Source organism: Schistocerca piceifrons, chromosome 1 (assembly GCF_021461385.2).
Source record: "Schistocerca piceifrons isolate TAMUIC-IGC-003096 chromosome 1, iqSchPice1.1, whole genome shotgun sequence".
NCBI classification, from domain to species: Eukaryota; Metazoa; Arthropoda; class Insecta; order Orthoptera; family Acrididae; genus Schistocerca; species Schistocerca piceifrons.
The window spans coordinates 345514793-345534734 of NC_060138.1; the positions used below are offsets into that span (position 1 = coordinate 345514793).

Genomic DNA, 19942 nt, shown 5'->3' on the forward strand with positions numbered 1-19942 from the left:
CAGAAAAACTAAATATTTAGATTAATACTTCAAAGACAATGAACAGAACAAGAGTAGTTAAATTAGTCAAAACATTTAAGATCAGTAAAAAAGGGTATTACGTTTGTGAGAGCATTTGGCTTGGCTTTATTTTCCAGAAGTAATGTGATAACAAGCATGTGACCCTGCTGAGCAGCCTGGTGCAATGGAGTATATCCGACGGCTGTGCTCTTGTCCACATTTGCACCATGTTGCAATAGGAAACGGACCATGTTGAGTTGTCCAAAGTGTGATGCCACATGGAGAGGGGTATAGCCTGCCTGCAAATCAATATAGAAACAAACTCACTCAAACAAAAACAGCAACAACACACAATAATAATAATAATAATAATAATAATAATAATAATAATAATAATGATAATAATAATAGTGATCATCCTCATATTATATATAGATGATATTCATGTTTGGGCCCTCCTGGACTATATGATGCACAATTTTCAAGCTTTTGTTTTAGCTTTTACCTGTGCTCATATCACTTCATCTCTCGCTAAATGGGCTCTTTCTCACTTGTACAACATAGTTGTTTTGATCTTCTTGGGTTTTTCTGTCAGTCCAACGGCCTAGTCAAGAATTTTCTGCCTCAAGTAGTGTTATTCCTGATTCCTACAGATCTTCTTTAACTGCAAAGATCTATTTTGCTGTTTCAATTTTGGATTTCTACATCTACATCGATACTCTGTAATCCACCTTACCATGCATAGCAGAGGGTACCCTGTACCATTACTAGTGATTTCCTTTCCTGATCCACTCACAAATAGAACGAGGGAAAAATGACTGTCTAAATGCCTCCATATGAGTGCTAATTTTTCATATCTTATCTTCATGGTCCTTACACCCAACGTATGTTGGAGGCAACAGAATTGTTCTGCAGTCAGCTACAGATTCTGGTTCTCTAAATTTTCTCAGTAGCATTCCTTGAAAAGAACATTGCCTTCACTCCAGGATTCCCATTTGAGTTCCCAAAGCATCTGTGTAACACTTGCGTGTTGTTCGAACATACCAGTAACAAACCCAGCAGCCCGCTTCTGAATTGCTTTGATATGTTCCTTTAAACCAGCTCGGTATGGATCCCAAACACCTGAGCAGTACTCAAGACCAGGTTGCACTAGTGTCCTATATGCAGTCTCCTTTACAGATGACCCACACATTCCCAGAATTCTCCCAATAAACTGAAGTCGACAGTTTGCCTTTCCTATCACAATACTCACATGCTGAACCAATTTAATATTGGTTTGCAAGATTATGCCCTGATATTTAAACAACATGACTGTGTCAAACAGCACACTACTAACACTGTATCCACTCGAATTTGTTTTTCCTACTCATCTGCATCAATTTGTATTTTTCTACACTTAGAGACAGTTGTTATTCATCACATCAACTAGAAATTTTGTCTATGTCATCTTGTTTCCTCTTACAGTCACTCAACTTTGGACACCTTACCGTACACCACAGTGTCATCAGCAAACTGCAGATTGCTGCCCACCCTGGCTGCCAAATCATTTACACATGTAGAGAATAGCAGCAGTCCTATCACACTTCCCTGAGGCACTCTTGACAAAAACCTTATCTCTGAGGAACACTTGCTGTTGAAGACAATATACTCGGCTCCATAATTTAAGTCTTTGAGCCACTCACATATCTGAGACCCTATTACACAAGCTCATAGTTTCTTTAATAGATTTAATGGGGCATTGCATCAAACACTTTCTATAAATCTAGAAATATGGAATCTGCCTGTTGCCCTTCATCCATAGTTCACAGTACACCATGCGAGAAAAGGCCAAAGTGAGTATTGCACAAGCAATGCTTTCTAAAACCATGCTGATCATGGACATAAGCTTCTCAGTCTCAAGAAAATTTATTATATTCGAACTGAGAATATGTCCAATGATTCTGCAGCACACCAATGTTAGGGATATTGAACTGTAATGTTGCCGATCTATTCTTTTGTTCTTCTTATACACAGGGAGACATCTCCAGTTTTTTCCAGTCACCTGGGACTTCATGCTGGGTGAGAGATTTGCGATAAATGCAAGCTAAGTAAGGGGCCAATGCCATAGAGTGCTCTTCGAAAAACCGAACTGGGATTACATCCGGACCTGGTGACTTAGTTGTTTTCAACACCTTCAGTTGTTTCTCTATGCCAGGGGTGCTTATTACTACGTCATTCATACAAGGAGTCTGTTCGATGGTCAAACGACAGTATGTTTGTACAATTCTCCTGCATGAATGATTTATTGAACATGAAATTTAAAACTCTGGCATTTGTTTTGCTATCTTCAACTGCCACACCATACTGACAAATAAGCGACTGGGTGGAGGCCTTAGACCCACTTAGCAATTTTACACAAGACCAGAATTTCCTCAGGTTCTCTGTCAGATCTGCTAATTTATGACAGCAGTAACAGTTGTATGCTTCAGGCATAGATCTTTTCACAGTCGCACGAATCTCTACCAACCTTTGCTTGTCATCATTTGTACATTCCCTTTTTAACCAAGAGAGCAACAGTCTCTGCTTCGACAGCATTTTCCAAACCTCATTATTAGACCATGATGGATCTTCTACTGCTTAATCCACTTACTAGACACATAAGTCTCCAGATCCTAATTTACAATCTATTTAAACTTCATCCATAATTCCTCTGCATCCATCTTACTGGAACTAAGAGATGTCAAATCACTGTCTTAAGTGAGATGCTGACAATTGCTTCTTTCTCTTTCTAGTAGCAACATTCTCTTAGCCTTCACTGATTTATTAGCTTTCATAACCATAGTTGTTATAATGACGTCATGATCACTAATCCCCATTTCAATACAGATGTCGTTGATAAGGTGTGGACCATTTGTAGCTAGGTCTAAGATATTCCCACTGCATGTGGGATGCCGAACTAGCTGCTCAAGACAGTTTTCAGAAAATGTATCCAAAAGTACTTTGTAATAACTGAGTCTGAGCCCGCTGCAATGAATCTCTAGACATCCAGTCTATATTATATTCGGTAGGTTAAGAGTTGCCTCCACCTAGTAATGCATGATCTGGGTATTTACGCACTGCTGATCACAGGCACTCTTTGAATGACTCTAGCACTTATAATGCTACAGCCTCTCCCAAGATTATTATGAAGTGTCTGATACCACTTTTTTTTATATGCATCCGTGTATTTATCGTATGATTCAATGCTCCCTAAGGCCTTTTACGTGTATCATTCAGTTCAATTTGCCAAAAAACCTATTATTCTATGTAAATATATAGAGAATATTCTGAAATGATGTACATTATCATGATTGTAATTACATTGATCTCATTAACAAAATTATGTACATATGCCAGATTATATATCAAATCGAAAAATTGAAGTAATAAATGTTTAGCAACAAATATTAAGAGTCTGTGGAAATGTTAGCATAAATAACTAATGCCTCTAATTTCATTCCAACTCAAATGAAAATAACAATTATCATCCAGTGATGCAAATTAATTTGTTATTCATTTTTACATAATTCATTGTAATTAATGGTGCTTGTAAATTACGCAGGTTAGTTACACTACCCAAATTTACAAAACTCTGGCACATACGACAACAAGTGTGAATTTAATTTATGTAATCTGGTGAAGCACGATGTATATACTTTGAACTAATGTTAGCAACAAAATTTGTACAATCACTAATTACTAAATTAAAGTAAAATCAAAATAATTGTTGAAATCAGATTGTAAATCAATTTTCAAACAAAGGACCAAAGATGATAATAAAAAATAATATGTTATTCTAAATTATATTTTATAATCTGTACAAATGTAACAGCAGTTAGTTTAGATGAAATTGTTTTTAACTGTAAGTTACTTTTGTAATAAATTAACAATGTAGCAATTGTTAAAAATTGTATTAAAAGTGACGCAGTGAGGCTGCAGGGAAGTCAGTCAAAGAGGTCAGTCAGTCAGTGTTTTGTTTACCCCAGGAGTCTGTGCAGTTCGGCTGTCAATCAGTGCCAATAAAAACTGTCACAGCAGAATCAGGTGATTAATAAAAACATTCAACAATTAACTTGGTTTCACCTAGACCTGTTATATATGTCCAGATAACTTCATTGCATGTTTCATAGAATTCCATAACCCATGTAATTAACCTGGTTGGTCTCTTTCTTTTAATACACAGAACAATTTTAAAATGTGTCTTCACATAACTGAATACATGTTAGTACACTTTTAAATTTGTTTATTTTCTCTTAGCTGTATGTTCCTTCTTCGGTATAATTTGGACCTAAAATTTTCCTGATTACTTTTCATTCTATCTTTCAGATTACTTCAGTCGCCCGCTTTCTATTAAAAATGAGTGTTTCAGCCCCATAAGAAAACATTGGTGTGTTCTAGTATCTCTGATGTATTTTGAGATAAATTTTTGTTACAGACGTCTTTTGTAAGTGTGAAAGTTTTCTGTTTTGAGATAATGAATTTCATAACCAATTTTTTTCAAGCCAGTTTCCTGAATTTTTTTACATAAATATTGGACTTGGAAAAACTCTCTCGATTTTTCAGTATTTAGTTTTTTTAGAATTTTCAGTTCCAGGTAGCTGCTAGATCATACTTAGAGCCTTACTCTTTCCACTGTTTCTTTAAGAATTTATATTTGTTTTGCACTGTTTCAATATCCTGACACAGAATCATCAAATCATGTACAAAAAGCTAAGCAGTCTATCCTAGCATCATTTCTTCTTAATTTGATTGGTTCATTAATTTTAAGCTTTGGTTTCACTTTGGTTAGGTAATGTTTGCATACTTGTATATTTAAAACCTCCTGAAGATGTGATGATGATATGAGATTGTGTATATGATCAATTTGAAATTCATCAACATTTTTGCATAACTACAATGGTTTTACTTTTTATGGGTATTCTTAAAATGGTTTGACATAATTTTGACATTGAAATTTCTACACAGTGCTGCAAGTCTCTAACCATTCTGACTAGTTCATTTGTGCACAGGGAAGTCATTAACTGTTTTCATGGATTTTCTCCCTTTCCCAAACAGTGCACTATAATTGCCCATTAGAATTTTGATATGATTTTGTGAAATTTTAGAGGTATTTTCTACCACCTCCCATGCCTTATTTATTTTTTCGGGGTTCTTTTCTTGGTTGATCATCATATGTGCATTAATTACTGTGTACATTTTATCAGCATATTTCAAGGAAAATGTCACTAATCCATTGTTCACAAATTTTAATTCCATTATGGATTTCAGAATGTCTAGTGAACCTGTGAATACAACTACATGTGTGTTTTTAAAGATTATTTTGTCTGTTTTAATTTTGAACAGTCTGTAATTTCCAAAATACATGGCATTCTCAAGTGGCAGCTTTGTGTTTTGCATCGCTAAAATTTTAGGTATTTGTTCTTTAAGCTTTTTTCTTCATTTGTACAGCTTTCCTGGCTTCAGGAGTGAAATGTTGAGCATGCCAAACATAGTTTTGATTTTGGGCTTGAGTTGGCCAAAGGACTCCGATTTTCACTAGTTTGGGACATAACGTCTCAGCCTAGTCTCCCCAGAATCTGACAGACTGGTTGTGCCATGATAGTAGATTTGTTATCTCCTGGTGTAATTATGTGATTATCAAACCACTCTACTATTCTAGCTGGAATTACAAGGTTCAGTTTACAAACAGAACTCAGTGGTTAACACTGGAGGGGCTAATTTCACAATTTTAAGTATTGGCTGCAGCTGATGAACAGAAGTTGATCATATTGCTGTTTGATCCAAGTCAGATGCAAAGTGGCTTTTGTTACATCCCAATGCTTCTTCCACTAGTTCTGTTGTACCGAGAGCCATTCTGTCCACCTTCGCTCCCATTGAGCTCTTCACTGTAACCCCAACAAGGGGTCTTCACAGTGTTCTAACTTGTACTCCCCTTTTTTAATTTTTTTTTTAAAAATCTGCTGTTAACCACCAACTGAAGTTAGCATTACATATCAGAAAGCTATACAAGCAAACTTAAGTGAAAACAATAGCAGTGTTGAACCTATATAAAAGCCAAATCCAAAGAAACAACTACAAAATATAACAATATTTATCAACATTTCAAGGAAGGCAAAGTAATGGAATCAGGCTCTGAAAGTTAAGTGTCCCTTACGTGGTGCTGTGTCTCTTTCTGCTTGTTGTACAAAGAACTGAAGTTTCTGAAGGCAAGTACTGCTCACAGCATTTTTCAATGCATAACTTTAATATTTCTGTATTTTATGTGTCTTCATTAATATCATTGTATTACTTTGGCACAAAAAGGACTGTACTGAACTGAAAGATGGACAGAGACAATTAAGGAAAAGAAAAAGTTGAAGGCACTTTAAAATGTTAAATACAATACAATACCACTATTAACTTTCATTTGAGCTTTGTGTAACAAGAGCTTTTTCATTCTGACAGTAGGTGCCCAGAAACTATCATCTGTCAAGAAGCCAACTGTTTTCACACTACTCGTGGTGCGGTACAATAAAATATATCACGAAGCTTTTGTATGTTTTAATGCATAAATACTACATATGTGTGACACAAATTTGACCTTTGAGGGAGTTAATAATTATCATTCATATCACCACTCACCTTTGTTGTAGAATCCACCTCAGCACCATTCTTCACCAATATAGCTGCAACATTGACTTTATCTTCTTGGGCACATAAATGGAGGGGAGTGAGACCATTCTGACAACAAAAAGAAGAGTGACAAAATGTATTTGCACATCATCAGTAATGTTAACATAATGGCTACACTAATTGTGACTGGTACCTTGGCTTTGTGGTTAGGATCAGCCTGATGTTCAATCAACAGTGATGCCATATCAGTGTGGCCTTCCTGTGATGCCAAATGAAGGGGTGTGAAACCAGCCTTTGACTCAGCATTTGCCTTGGCACCATACTCTAAGAGAGTGGTCGCAATATCCATCTGAAAATTATTAAAGGTTGCAGATACACTTCCCAACGAAAGCACAGTAGTAACAAATAGTGAGGAAAAATTTATAATACAAGATTTTAAAAACTCATTATTGGTTCTTTTAGATACCATAAAGTGTAGTGCAACAACAGATTTTTTTATAATATTAACTGAGTTTGTGTTCCCTGGAACCCTAAATTCAATGCAAAAAATCCACTATAGCATCTAAATAGATTCTTCTACCCTGGGAGACAGATAAAACAGCAACAAGAGTGTAAGCTTTGCACATACCTTCATACAAAATTGTCTACTTCAAGCTTGATTCAATACTGGCCTATAGGTGGTGACACAATTACACTGGTTTCAGATAATGTCACATACACCTACTATATACATGCATAACTCTAGTTCTCTTGTTAGATATAAAAATTGTTTGTAAACACTAATTCAACACAGAAGAAATAAAGTATTACTCTGATCTTTCTCAAATGTTGCAATGTATAGAACAGTCTCAACAAAAGCAATTTTAATGATCCAAAATGACGATGATAGGAAGGTTCTTTCAACTGTATAAATGTGCTAAACAGTGAGGCAGCCCAAGGAGATGCGAAAAGAGAATAAGCAAGGCATTAATTTAGCAGCAATCTCATTGAAATACAGGTATAAAGAAAGAACCCAACACTTGGTAAGTTAAAATATGCAAACTTTACCTCTTTGATTAACCAGCTTTAATCTGATTAATTGACTGTTTTATTGATTAACTGACTGTTTAATTAATACACTCAATATTACTGCCTGAATAAGGTTCTACTGAAGTGATTTTTCATGCTTTATTACAAACTGTGGACAGAATGTCAAATATGTAACTTCACTGTGTGCATGACTATGATGATAAGACTGTGCAGTATAATGTCTCATTGCTTTTGTTCTGAAAGTTGATGTAAATTTAAGAAAGAGAGAGAAAGAGTAATCCAGTGCCAGCACGCAGTCTAATCAAATATCATTTAACACCAGTGAGGCTGGCGAGGTTAAGGCCCATTCAGATGAATGACTCACCATTGGTGGTGCCACAAGTTCTCAACTCCATAAACAGATTTGGAATTTAACTAATGACATTGGTCCACATTCCAGTGATCAATAACTGTATCTTACTACATCTCCTTTGCAAGCACATACTTGACTTAAACACATCTTCTACAACCAAGAACCAACAATCTGAACACCACAGTATTAACACATATTACAATCATGATTATGGATGCAAGTGCATTTTGTAGCTAGTCTCAGCACACTTCTGAACGCGTCATTTTCAAATTATAATCATAGAATGTAATACCAGATAATTCATAATGTCATTCTAAACAAAATGAATAGGTGGCAACGTATCATATTATAGTTTCACGATCACTCATTACCTTATTCATAAGGCGAATGATGACATGCATTCATGCAACAGACTAATAATTAGAATTGTCATTTTCCACAAAACTAAACAGCCTCATGAATGCCCTGACTTTGAACACAAATTTTATAAAAGAATGAAATACCTGAGAATGTAAGAATTTAGATACAACTGAATGAAAGATGTGCAATATTACAGTCTAATAAACACTCACAGATATTTTGTATATACCAACAAAGTATAAATGTAAACTGCGTAAGAATTGCTTAGTGGAACCAAAAGTAGGTGAGGTGAATGGCCATATTTTTTGCTATACTGACCTCTTCACTCAGGGAATATTTACTTTGATTTAATCAGTTTCCAATCCAGACTGGTTTTGAAATACACTACTATAATGAATAATGGGGCAATTATAATCAAACAGTAAATCAGGGCCTGTACATAAATGTCGGTTTCACTTCTCTATTATTCAACAAAAAATTGTGAAAATGTTCAATTAATTTACACCAAACTCAAAGTAAAATAATGGAGAAACATAAAAAAACATCAGTCTTAAATGAAAGATACGTATTTCAAATTGCAATATGAAGTCATGAGAAGTATTTGACTTTTTCCCTAACAATGTAGACTCTTAACAAATGTAGAATAATATAGTTGGTAAAGTGATTCCCTTACAAAGCAACTTGTCCATATGGAAGTAAAATAACACTAACTACACTCTAACAATACTACCATAGTGAATAATAATTTATATCTGCCTACAGTAGCATATTACCTGGTTCTTTCTTGCAGCTATGTGAAGTGGAGTATGTCCATTTTTGGCAGTTGCATGAGGAGAAGCACCCTTGTCTAAAAGTAGTAGTGCCACATTCTGATGATCATAGTGGCTTGCGACATGTAGAGGAGTAACACCATTCTGCAAAACACATTAATTCTTTTATACATAGAGAACATATCATTTATGATGCAAGCTAACTGACATTCTGAGCAAAGCCATCTCATAGAGGATCAAGGGGACGAGACTGGAGTATATGCAGACATATGTTTCAGTTGTGTCCTTGGGTAACACTTTAAAAAGACTTTTAACAATTGATATTAGTTTGAAGCATAGAGAGGATGGTATAAAAAATAGCTTATGTTCCCAAATTTGAAAAGTAGCAACAAACTGCCTGTGGCCATGTTACATTATGTGAAACTACCCAGTAAGTATACAATATATCACTCTAAGCTGGTGTTTGGCTGTTTGATCAAGTGTAAATCTTTTCTCACTGCCAACACATTTGCCTCTATAGATTTTACACAGTTAAAGTAAGTTTACCCTCATTATAACATTCTTCCATTTCTTCCACACTAAATTGTCCTAAATGCCACAATTCGTAATCTACGCCATGTGATCAAAAGTATCCAGACACCTGGCTGAAAATGATTTACAAGCTCATGGTGCCCTCCATCGGTAATGCTGGAATTCAATATGGTGTTGGCCCACACTCAGCCTTGATGACAACTTCCACTCTTGCAGGAATACATTCAATCGGGTGCTGGAAGGTTTCTTTGGGGATGGCAGCCCATTCTTCATGGAGTGCTGCACTGAGGAGAGGTATCAATGTTGGTCAGTGAGGCCTGGCATGAAGTTGGCGTTCCAAAACATCCCAAAGGTGTCCTATAGGATTCAGGTCAGGACTCTATGCAGGCCAGTCCATTACAGGGATGTTGCTGCCATGTAACCACTCCACCACTGGCCGTGCACTATGAACAGGTGCTCGATTGTGTTGAAAGATGCAATCACCATCCCTGAATTGCTCTTCAACAGTGTGAAGCAAGAAGGTGCTCAAAACATCAATGTAGGCCTATGCTATGATAGTGCCATTCAAAACAACAAGGGGTGCAAGCCCCTTCCATGAACAACATGACCACACCATAACACAACCACCTCCGAATTTTACTGTTGGCATTACACACGCTGAAAGATGACGTTCGTCGGGCATTCAACATAACCACACCCTGCCATCGGACTGCCACATTATGTACTGTGATTCGTCACTCCACACAACGTTTTTCCACTGTTCAATCGTCCAATGTTTACACTCATTACACCAAGCAAGGCATCATTTGGCATTTACCAGTGTTATGTGTGGCTTATGAGCAGCCGCTCGACCACGAAATCCAAGTTTTCTCACTTCCCGCCTACCTGTCATAGTACTTGCAGCGGATCCTGATGCAGTTTGGAAATCCTGTGTGATGGTCTTGATAGATGTCTGCCTCTTACACATTATGACCCTCTTCAACTGTCGGCGGTCTCTGTCAGTCAACAGACGAGGTCGGCCTGTACACTTTTGTGCTGTATGTGTCCCTTTACGTTTCCACTTCACTATCACATCAGAAACAGTGGACGTAGGGATCTTTAGAAGTGTGGAAATCACACATACAGACATATGAGACAAGTGACACCCATTCACCTAACCACATTAGAAGTCTGCGAGTTCCGCGGAGTGCCCCATTCTGCTCTCTCATGATGTCTGATGACTACTGAGGTCGCTGATATGGAGTACCTGGCAATAGGTTGCAGCACAATGCACCTAAGATGAAAAACATATTTTTTTCTTTGGGGGCGAGGGGGGGGGGGTTCAGATTCTTTTGGTCACTTAGTGTAGATCACTACAGTTATTACATATCCTATTTTTAAACAAGTTCAATTAGAAACTAAATAATATGTTGCCATCTCAGGGCACACAAGGTACTACATTGCACTACTCACTGAGTGATGACTAAACATATATTTCTTGTGACTAATTTACTGCTGCAAATATAGTCTCTGTATGTGAATTTGATATCTCTCTTAAATACTGATGTCAGTATAGTAACCTATAACCAATGGACAGCTCAGTGATACTGTATACATCTACACCCATACTCTGCAAAAAACTATGCAGTGCATGATAAAGGATATTTCTCATTCTATTAATGTTTCTTCTCAAGTCGTTCTCACATGGAGAATGGGAAGAATGGTTACTTAAATGTGTCTCATGCTGTAATTAGTCTATTCTTGTCATTGCAGTCCCAATGTGAGCTGTATGTCAGGGTTGCAGTATATTCCTACAATCCTCACTTAATACTCTTTCTTGATGCTTTGTAAGTAAGCTCTCGCAAAATAAATGACATCTATCTTCATGCATCTGCAGCATCTCATGAAGATCACCCTAAGATCAAACAAATTTGTGACCGTTCATACTGCATTCATTTGTATACATTCAATACCACTTTTTAGTCCTATCTGTATGGGTCCCACACATTTGGGCAAATTTCTAGAATGGATTGCAATCTCCTTGGTAGACTCTTTGCATTTCCCAAGTATCCTACCAACCAACCCATAGCCTGCCACTTGCCTTTACCTATAGCTGAGATTATGTGATCGTTCTATCTCGTATCCCTAGAAATTGTTACATTCAGATATTTATATGAGTTGACTGATTCCAGTTGTGACTCACTGATATTGTATTCATAGGATACTAAGTTTTTCTTTCATTTTGAATAAGTGTGTAAGTTTACACCTTTGAACATTTAAAGCAAGTTGCCAATTTTTCCACCACATTGAAATCTTTTCAAGATATGATTGAACATTTATGCAACTTTTTTCAGACAGTACTTCACAATAACTAACTCCACAAACTGTAAAAAATCTGACATAATTATTAATATTGACTCCCAGGTAACAGATATATGAGTGACACCTGATTTCTACATTTCTCGATGACTCCCCAATGTAGATACTATGTTGTGTTCTCCCGACCAAAAAATCCTCAATCTAGTCACAAATTTCATTTGTTATCTCATACAATCATACCGTAGTTTACGTACAGTCAATTGACTTTCAGAGATTAAGAAGTACAATACCTACCTGATTGCCTCCATCCCATAGCTTTCAGGATATCATATGAAGTACAGGTGAGTTTGGATTTGCATGAGTGGTCTTTGCAAAATCTTTGCTAGATGCCACAAAAGAGCTCATTCTGTTCAAATTATGTTTGAGCTCTGAATAATTTTTAAGGTGCATGTCAACCATATGGGACAGTAGTTTTGTTGGTCACTTCTGTTGCCCTTCTTGTAGATTATACTGAGAGGATTGTATTCAGATCACTGTCTCTAGAAATCTGATTTAAGCTGTTACTATGAAGTTGGGTTACCATATACTCCATTTTTAACAGGTTCTTCCATTTTTTTGACAAAATTTTCTTCCTTCATTTATTTTTTACACAGAGTTAGTAAGTCCTTATTTTTTTATTTAATTCTATTATGAATTATATTTTATGGAATAAATGCAATCTTAAACTTTGTCTTCTTGAATAACAACTTTTGTTATCATTTCTTTGGTTATGTTGGAGTTCATTAGGAGTTAGCTGGAAATGGTAGGTATAACACTAGAAAGGTCTAAAGTCTACTAGAGACACACAAACAAATTAGACTTCTCAGTTCTAAAATTCACCAGGGAAGGAAAGAAAACTTCTTTGGTACAAAGCAAATGAACTCCTAAATGGATCTTCTATGAAATTACAGGAAAAGGGAACTGAAGACCTTAACAGGTTTTATAACAATATGCTTCAGTGTCTGCAAAAAACGTATGATATGACAGAGGACAACTCCTATGTATCCCTTGTAGCATTTTCTCTACCGGAAGGTACTGAGCTCAAACATTTTGTAAAGGCTATAGAACTGTTTCACCTAAATGAAAATATTTTATAGATGACCTGTATGAGGAACTCAGCAGTCATTGAGATTACTTTTGCAGCTGTGGGAATGAAGATGGTTATTATGTTGCAAACTGGCTTAAAACCTTTTCTTCCGTACCTGAGCAATATGAATAAAATATTTACAAAGTGGTCAGACGTTTGTTCAGTATCCTTGGCTTCAGACCCTTTATTGAGTGAATCTTTTCATTCTCAGAGAACAAGTTATGCGACACAAGAAACAGGCATTCAACAGATTTAATCAAGGCAGAATCCATGTGGCAGTGAACTAAGAAAGCATGCCCTACTTAGAAATTTTTAAATTTGCAAAGAGTGATATTCAATTGTTAAAAGTGCCAAAAGCTCATTAAAATACAATTAGAATCTCATTAAAATACAATTAGAATCAATTTGAATCTGACTAACGAGACCTTGAAAATGATAAATACTTACTTTTTGTATTCTCTGGATGTGTACTTCCACACTACTAATATTTTGTGCACTCTATTAAATACGTAATTTTTTTGTGTGATGTAATATAAACATGTACTTTAGCTTTGAAAAACTGTAATAAACAAATAATGAGTCACACTTTTTTTATTTTACAAAATATGGCAACACTCTTGTGGAAGTATCAACAGATACTCCTTTTGACTGGCACAGAGAGTACAACTACATAGCTTCATATAGCTTTAATAGTGTCATTAGATATTTATGGCTATACCTTCCCCTGAGCATCAACAGGAGCATCCTTCTGTAATAGCAGTTTTGCAACTTTAAGGTTTCCATATTTAGCTGCAAGATGCAGTGGTGTAAATCCTTTCTTGGTTGTTGCTGTCAAGGAAGCACCATTTTCCAGCAAGACTGAAGCAACCTGAAACAAACAACAGTACTAATATTAACAACACATCCCCAAAATAACTTACACATGTCAGTCTGAAAGGGAAAATAGATCTGATAATGGCACTGACTGACAGTGTTGCTGTGGCCGTCAGTCTGAATACTAGTTTGCCTGAAACCTACATCCATTTTGCTCTCCCTCCATTCCCTGCCCCACCACTATTCCATTACCAAATTGATGATTCCATGATGCCTGTCGAATGATCCCTCTTGTCAGTCAAGTTGTGGCAAAAATGTCTTTTTTCCTCAAATCAGTTCACTACCTCCACATTAGTTAGCTCATCTCCCTATCTAATCTTCAGCATTATTTTGTAACAGCACGTTTCTAAAGCTTTAATTCTTTTCTTGTCTGAACTGTTTATTTCTGTGTTTCACCTACACAAATAGCTTCCAAAAAACTTCTCATTTTCAGAAATATTTTTCTTGCTATTACCAGTCTGCATTTAACATCCTTCCTATTTCATCAATGTCACTATATTCTTGAACAAATAAGAACACTCAACTAACTTTAGTGCTTCATTTCCTAATGTAATTCTCTCAGCATTGCCAGATTTAATTCAACATTCCACTGTCCACGTTTCATTTTTGTTGATTTTTTTCCACGACACTATCCACTCCTTTCAACTGCTCTTTTAAATCCTTTACTGACTCTTACAGAACTACAATGTCATCGGCAAAGCAAAAATTTTGATTTTTTTTTTTTACTTGGATTTTAAAAATCTCTTCCCAATTTCTCCTTGGTGTCCTTCACAGCCTATTCCATGTACAGACTGAATAACATCAGGGAAAGGCCACAACTCTGTCATTCCCTTCTCTTCTTCAAAATTATAATTGCAGTCTGGTTTCTGTAGTTTTAAATAACCTTTTGCTCCATTTATTTTATTCTTACTACTTTCAAAATTTCACAGAGTGTGTTCCAGTCAACACTGTCAAAATCTTCCTCTAAATCTACAGATGTGATATCTAGGTTTGCCTTTCTTTTGAGATGTAAGTCATAAATCCAGTACTGCCTCCCATGTCCCTACATTTTCTATAGTTTAGCTTTAGTAAATTTTTCCATTCTTCAGTAAATAATTTGTGTCAGTATTTCCCACCCATGATGTATTACACTGATCGTTCAGTAATATTCACTACTATCAGCTCCTGCCTTGTTTGGAATTGGAATTATTACAATCATCTTCAAATCTGTGGGTATTTCATCTGTCTCATACATCTTGTGTAGCAAGCAGAATAATTTGCATGCTATATTCTCCCAATGATCTCATAAACTCAGAGAGTATCTTATCCATTCCAGGTACCTCATTTCAAATAGATCTTTCAGTGCTCTGTTAAATTCTTCTTCACAATATCATATTTTCCAAATAATTTCCATCTGCTTCCTCTGTATTTTTTATGCCTTTCAGCCATCCCTTCTTTGCACAGTACTAGCTTGCACTCTGAGCTCTTAATATTCATAAAGATTCTCCTTTGTTCTTTAATTTTCCTGTAAATGTCTTTTCCATAGTCATGCATGCTTCTACAGATTTGCATTTATCCTCTTGCCATTCCTGGTCTGTGATTTTACACTTCCAGTCTGTATTGTTTTTTAGATGTTTGTATGCTCTTTTGTCTGCTTCATTTTTATATTTTCTCCTTTCAGATTGACAGTGTTGGAACTGTAAATGTTGATTACGTACAACGTTTTGAATTTAAAAAAGGAATTATTTCAACACATTACTTGCAACAATCTAAATAAATCGATAAAACAATACTTATCTGAAATTTCATATTTAGTAAAACTGACAGTTATAAGGAGTGTTCAAATGAAAAGATATGAAATGTCATACAACCAAATTGGTTGAAATTTGTATATGTTGCTTTGGGATAACATAGTGAGACTTCTAGGGACTTGAACGTAGTGTCGTCACCTCCCCATAAAAAATTCAAAGCTCTGGTCTCAGCAGGCCACATGATGCTCACTGTCTTTTTTGACATCCAAGGAGCGATACTCATCGAATTCCTCAAGCACAGAAAAACCATTAACAGTGAAGTGTACCGCGAGAAGTTCCATATGCTACACAAGTCCATCATGAGCAAACAGCCTGGGCTCTGCTTGGAGAGAGTGGTTGTGCTCCACAGTGACATGCAGCCTCATGTCTCCATCTCACATAAAGCGTAATGGCCAAGTTCAAGTGGGAGCAGCTTGTGCATCCACCCTACAGCATAGACAAATCACCCTGCAAACTTACACGTATTTGGTCAACTAAGAAAACATATCAAAGGGAAGTGCTTCAACACAGATGATGAAGTGAAGGACAGAATGGAGGACTGGCTCCCATCACAACCACAAGAATTCTAGGAACACGAAATCCTTCAGCTCGTGAAACAGTGGGACAGCTGCACTCAGGCCTCTGGTGATTACTTTTGAATAAAAACTTCAGTTGTATCCACAGTGTTGTTTCGTACCATTTCTTTTGAACACCCCTCATACTACAAAGGATACAAAATGAATAGGTATGCAAACAGTGACGATGAAAGGGGAGGGGGAGAGAGAGAGGGGTGAGGGGGAGGGAGAGAGGGAGGGGGGGGGGGGGGAGAGAGAGAGAGAGAGAGAGAGAGAGAGAGAGAGAGAGAGAGAGAGGGGGGGGGGGGGGGTAGTAATGGGGATGGGGACATGGGTAGAAAAGGGAACAGAATGCTGGCAGAGGTGGAAAAATGAAGTGCACATTGTATGAAAGGTTAAAAGTTGTAATAACAGAATACATGTGAATCTGACATGCCCTTCGTGAAGACACACTAAATAGCAAAGCTTGAAGAAACCCTTGCTTTTTATCTTGATCTGTGGACTTAGCTCGCACAGTTATTGGAATTCCTGATACGTTGACAGAACAGACCTAGTTCTGTAAAAAGCAAGCAAGTTTTGACAAAGTGCCTAGTAATTAGCAGAGGCTAGGAGCCTGTGCTGGGGGAAGAAAGAAAGAAAGAAAAAAGCTGGGCTCACGGCAAGCCTGAATAACAGCTTCAACAGAGTTTGCAAATAAGTAGTCACTGGATCTAACTGTTTGTTCTGAACCAAATGAGGTGAAGCAGTTGTTAGCACACTGAACTTGCTTTAGGAGCGTAGCTGTTCAATCTGCATCCAGCCAACCAGATTCTAAATGGTTCCCTAATTTCCCTAAGGGTTCCTTAAAAAGGAGACAGCTGATTTCCTTTTCACTCTGTGAAAAATTCCATGGTTGTGCTCTACCCAGAATGACCACAATGGCGACAGGATGTAAAACCCTAATCTTCCTTCCGCCCTTTTTATTTGTTTCAGAATAATGAGAAGCAAAATTTAATTAGGGGGAAGGTCAGACTGATGTTCGAGATTAGACTGGTGTGAAGAAATGCAATTCATTAAAATTTATGATTAACTGACTAAGAGTGTAAAAGAGAAAGAGATATGAGAGACAAGGGACCTGTTGTGAAGAAAAACCCATTACATGATGTAACAGAGAAAACAAGGATTAAAAATTCAAACCGAACTAAAAGCTTATGAATTTATGCATTTATAAAGAGCTCTGAATTTAAACCATTTTAACTACTATTTCATGCATTTTTATTAATTAACACAATTCATTTTCTGTCAATCCATATATCTTTCCTACAAAAAAAAAAAAAGTAAACAAGCTATGTCCACATTCTGATGAATAGAACCTGTGACAGGACTGATCAGGACATCCTACCTCATCCTGACCCTCTTTTGCTGCAATGTGTAATGGTGTGTAAAGATCCTTGGTAGTGGCATCAACTGCTGCACCATGTTGTAGCAACAACATAACAATATCGGTATTTCCTAGACGTGATGCCACATGGAGTGGAGTTTGCTCTTCCTGTAAAAGGTCAAGGATTGTTTCATTTTTCTTGAAAACAGAATAAATGTGCATAATTTATATTCTGTAAAATACTTCATATTTTTAGATAACTGTACTTCTGTGTGATAAATTAATAACTAAAGTGACATTTATTTGTAATTACTGTATTGTGATAAGCAAAGAAACCATAAATTATACAAAATATACTGTATTAACTACACAAAACACTTTTTAGCCTTTTTTGTAAACTTTATTTTTACTGTACAACACAGGTTTCGGGTTATAAGCACCAGTACACAGCTGTTTCCAAAGATGGGAGATGAGCAAAGATAAACAAATCAGCCTCTTCATCTATCAATTTGTGACTTCAACTTTGTATAAAAGTTATCTCTGCTGACAATTCTGAAAGTTATCTATGTATTTTACAAAATTCATCAGGACAGCATATAAAAAACCATGAATGAACATACACTATAGTACAGCTATGTGCACAGGAATGGCACCATGATTCTTATCCTATGTAGTGATTGTAACATCATCTGAAAGTGGTGAATAAATGAACTGATTACTATCTTATTTTGTCAAAAGATTATCTGATTCTATTTAATAACTGATACTGATCTTCATGTAAAGAATGAAATACACATACTACATTACAATGGGCACTAATATCAATGAGCTGATGAGTTCAGTTCATGAATCACTACAGTAATAGAACTTTTTGGATAATTAAAAAAAACTGGAGGAGGGTAAGAGAAGTGAAACACTTCAGCAAAAAGTTTAAGAAGTTGCATTTCTGGGCATTAAGACTCATACACAGGAACTGCCTGTTTTTGAATGACACTAGTTGGGAACTATTAGTTTTTCAATACCGGTATACTAAAACAAAAATGTTATTTCAGCCTCTTAGTTTTGTTTCCTCCATAAAAATAAATAGATAAAAATAATAAAAAATTAAAAATATTCAATTGCAATAAGACCATTCTCTCTTACTCTGATGATTTTATGCAGAAAATATTCACTCCAGTTGCTATAAATACAAAGAAAATAAGATTTGTCAATAACCTTTCACACAAGCAGATACATCCATTCCATATAAAATAATAAATTTTGAGCTGATTCGTATCCAATGAAAATCATATTCACTGAAGATATCGTTGCCCTGCAGAAACTACACCTTTGTATTCGAACTCCACTGCTACAAGTAGTCTACTATGCCTTAATACATACACAGACATGTAACATATGGAATCATTCTGTGAGGTCATCAAACGAATAGCTGAGGTGCTGGATCATTAATAAGCACATAAACAAGACTGAGAATGTTGCTAGCTCACAGTCAAGCTGCATGTGCATGTTATAGCTCTGAAGAAGCACCGTTCTTCGATGCCCCACAGAAAGCAGTTGGTTTAGGTGGTATGGCTGCTCACTAGTTGCTTGTTGTTCAGTACTAAGCAGGCAAATGGTTTGCTGTATTGTAACCACTATATCTGCTTTTAAAATATGCAAGTCAGCAGCAACACTATTAATCAACACTTCATTGTCCATTGCAATTAACTCTATTGATAGAGCAGTTTTCCATGAATTGTGGTACTCAATGTGTATCTCTGACATGGTGGCAAATTAATATCTCACTGTGGGCATTACCTCAGAGATGGGATTATTCATGTGTTGGAAACCAGTGACCTATCCACAATCAAATGGTGCTTCTTGCCCCTGGTATGCTCATAGCCACATAGACACTTGGTACAGGGAGTGACAACATCTCAGTCAGCTAATCCACTGAACTATTTCATTCCCTGTGGCTAACAGAGCACGCTTTCTCCAACACAGTGCCTATCTCTAACTGGCTGCACACAAACATATATTTTCCACACAACTTACATCAAGCAGCTAATAAAAACACAGTAAAATGAATATAATTCATTAACACTGAACATCAACGTATAGCTGATTCCAAGCACATGTGTAGGTAAAGGCCACACAAGTAGTTGGGTAAATACCCAACCCCCCCCCCCCCCCAAAAAAAAAAAAAAAAAAAAAAAAGTTAATAACGTCAGTTTTGTGAACTACATGTGAAAACACTCATAAAACGAGTCCACTGATTGGACTTCTCTGT

At 36.4% G+C, this 19942-nt stretch overlaps 1 protein-coding gene across 1 annotated transcript in view; it reads right to left on the minus strand.

Moving 5' to 3' along the window:
* The window catches only part of LOC124784057 (ankyrin-3-like), a 291446-nt gene that overhangs the window by 137392 nt on the left and 134112 nt on the right, over nt 1-19942 (minus strand). The window contains exons 10-15 of the mRNA XM_047254070.1: nt 17695-17841; nt 13815-13964; nt 9145-9285; nt 6824-6979; nt 6640-6738; nt 102-299 (exon numbers count right to left, since the gene is read on the minus strand). Coding sequence (XP_047110026.1) covers nt 102-299; nt 6640-6738; nt 6824-6979; nt 9145-9285; nt 13815-13964; nt 17695-17841 — 891 coding nt within the window. The remainder of the gene's footprint in view (nt 1-101; nt 300-6639; nt 6739-6823; nt 6980-9144; nt 9286-13814; nt 13965-17694; nt 17842-19942) is intronic.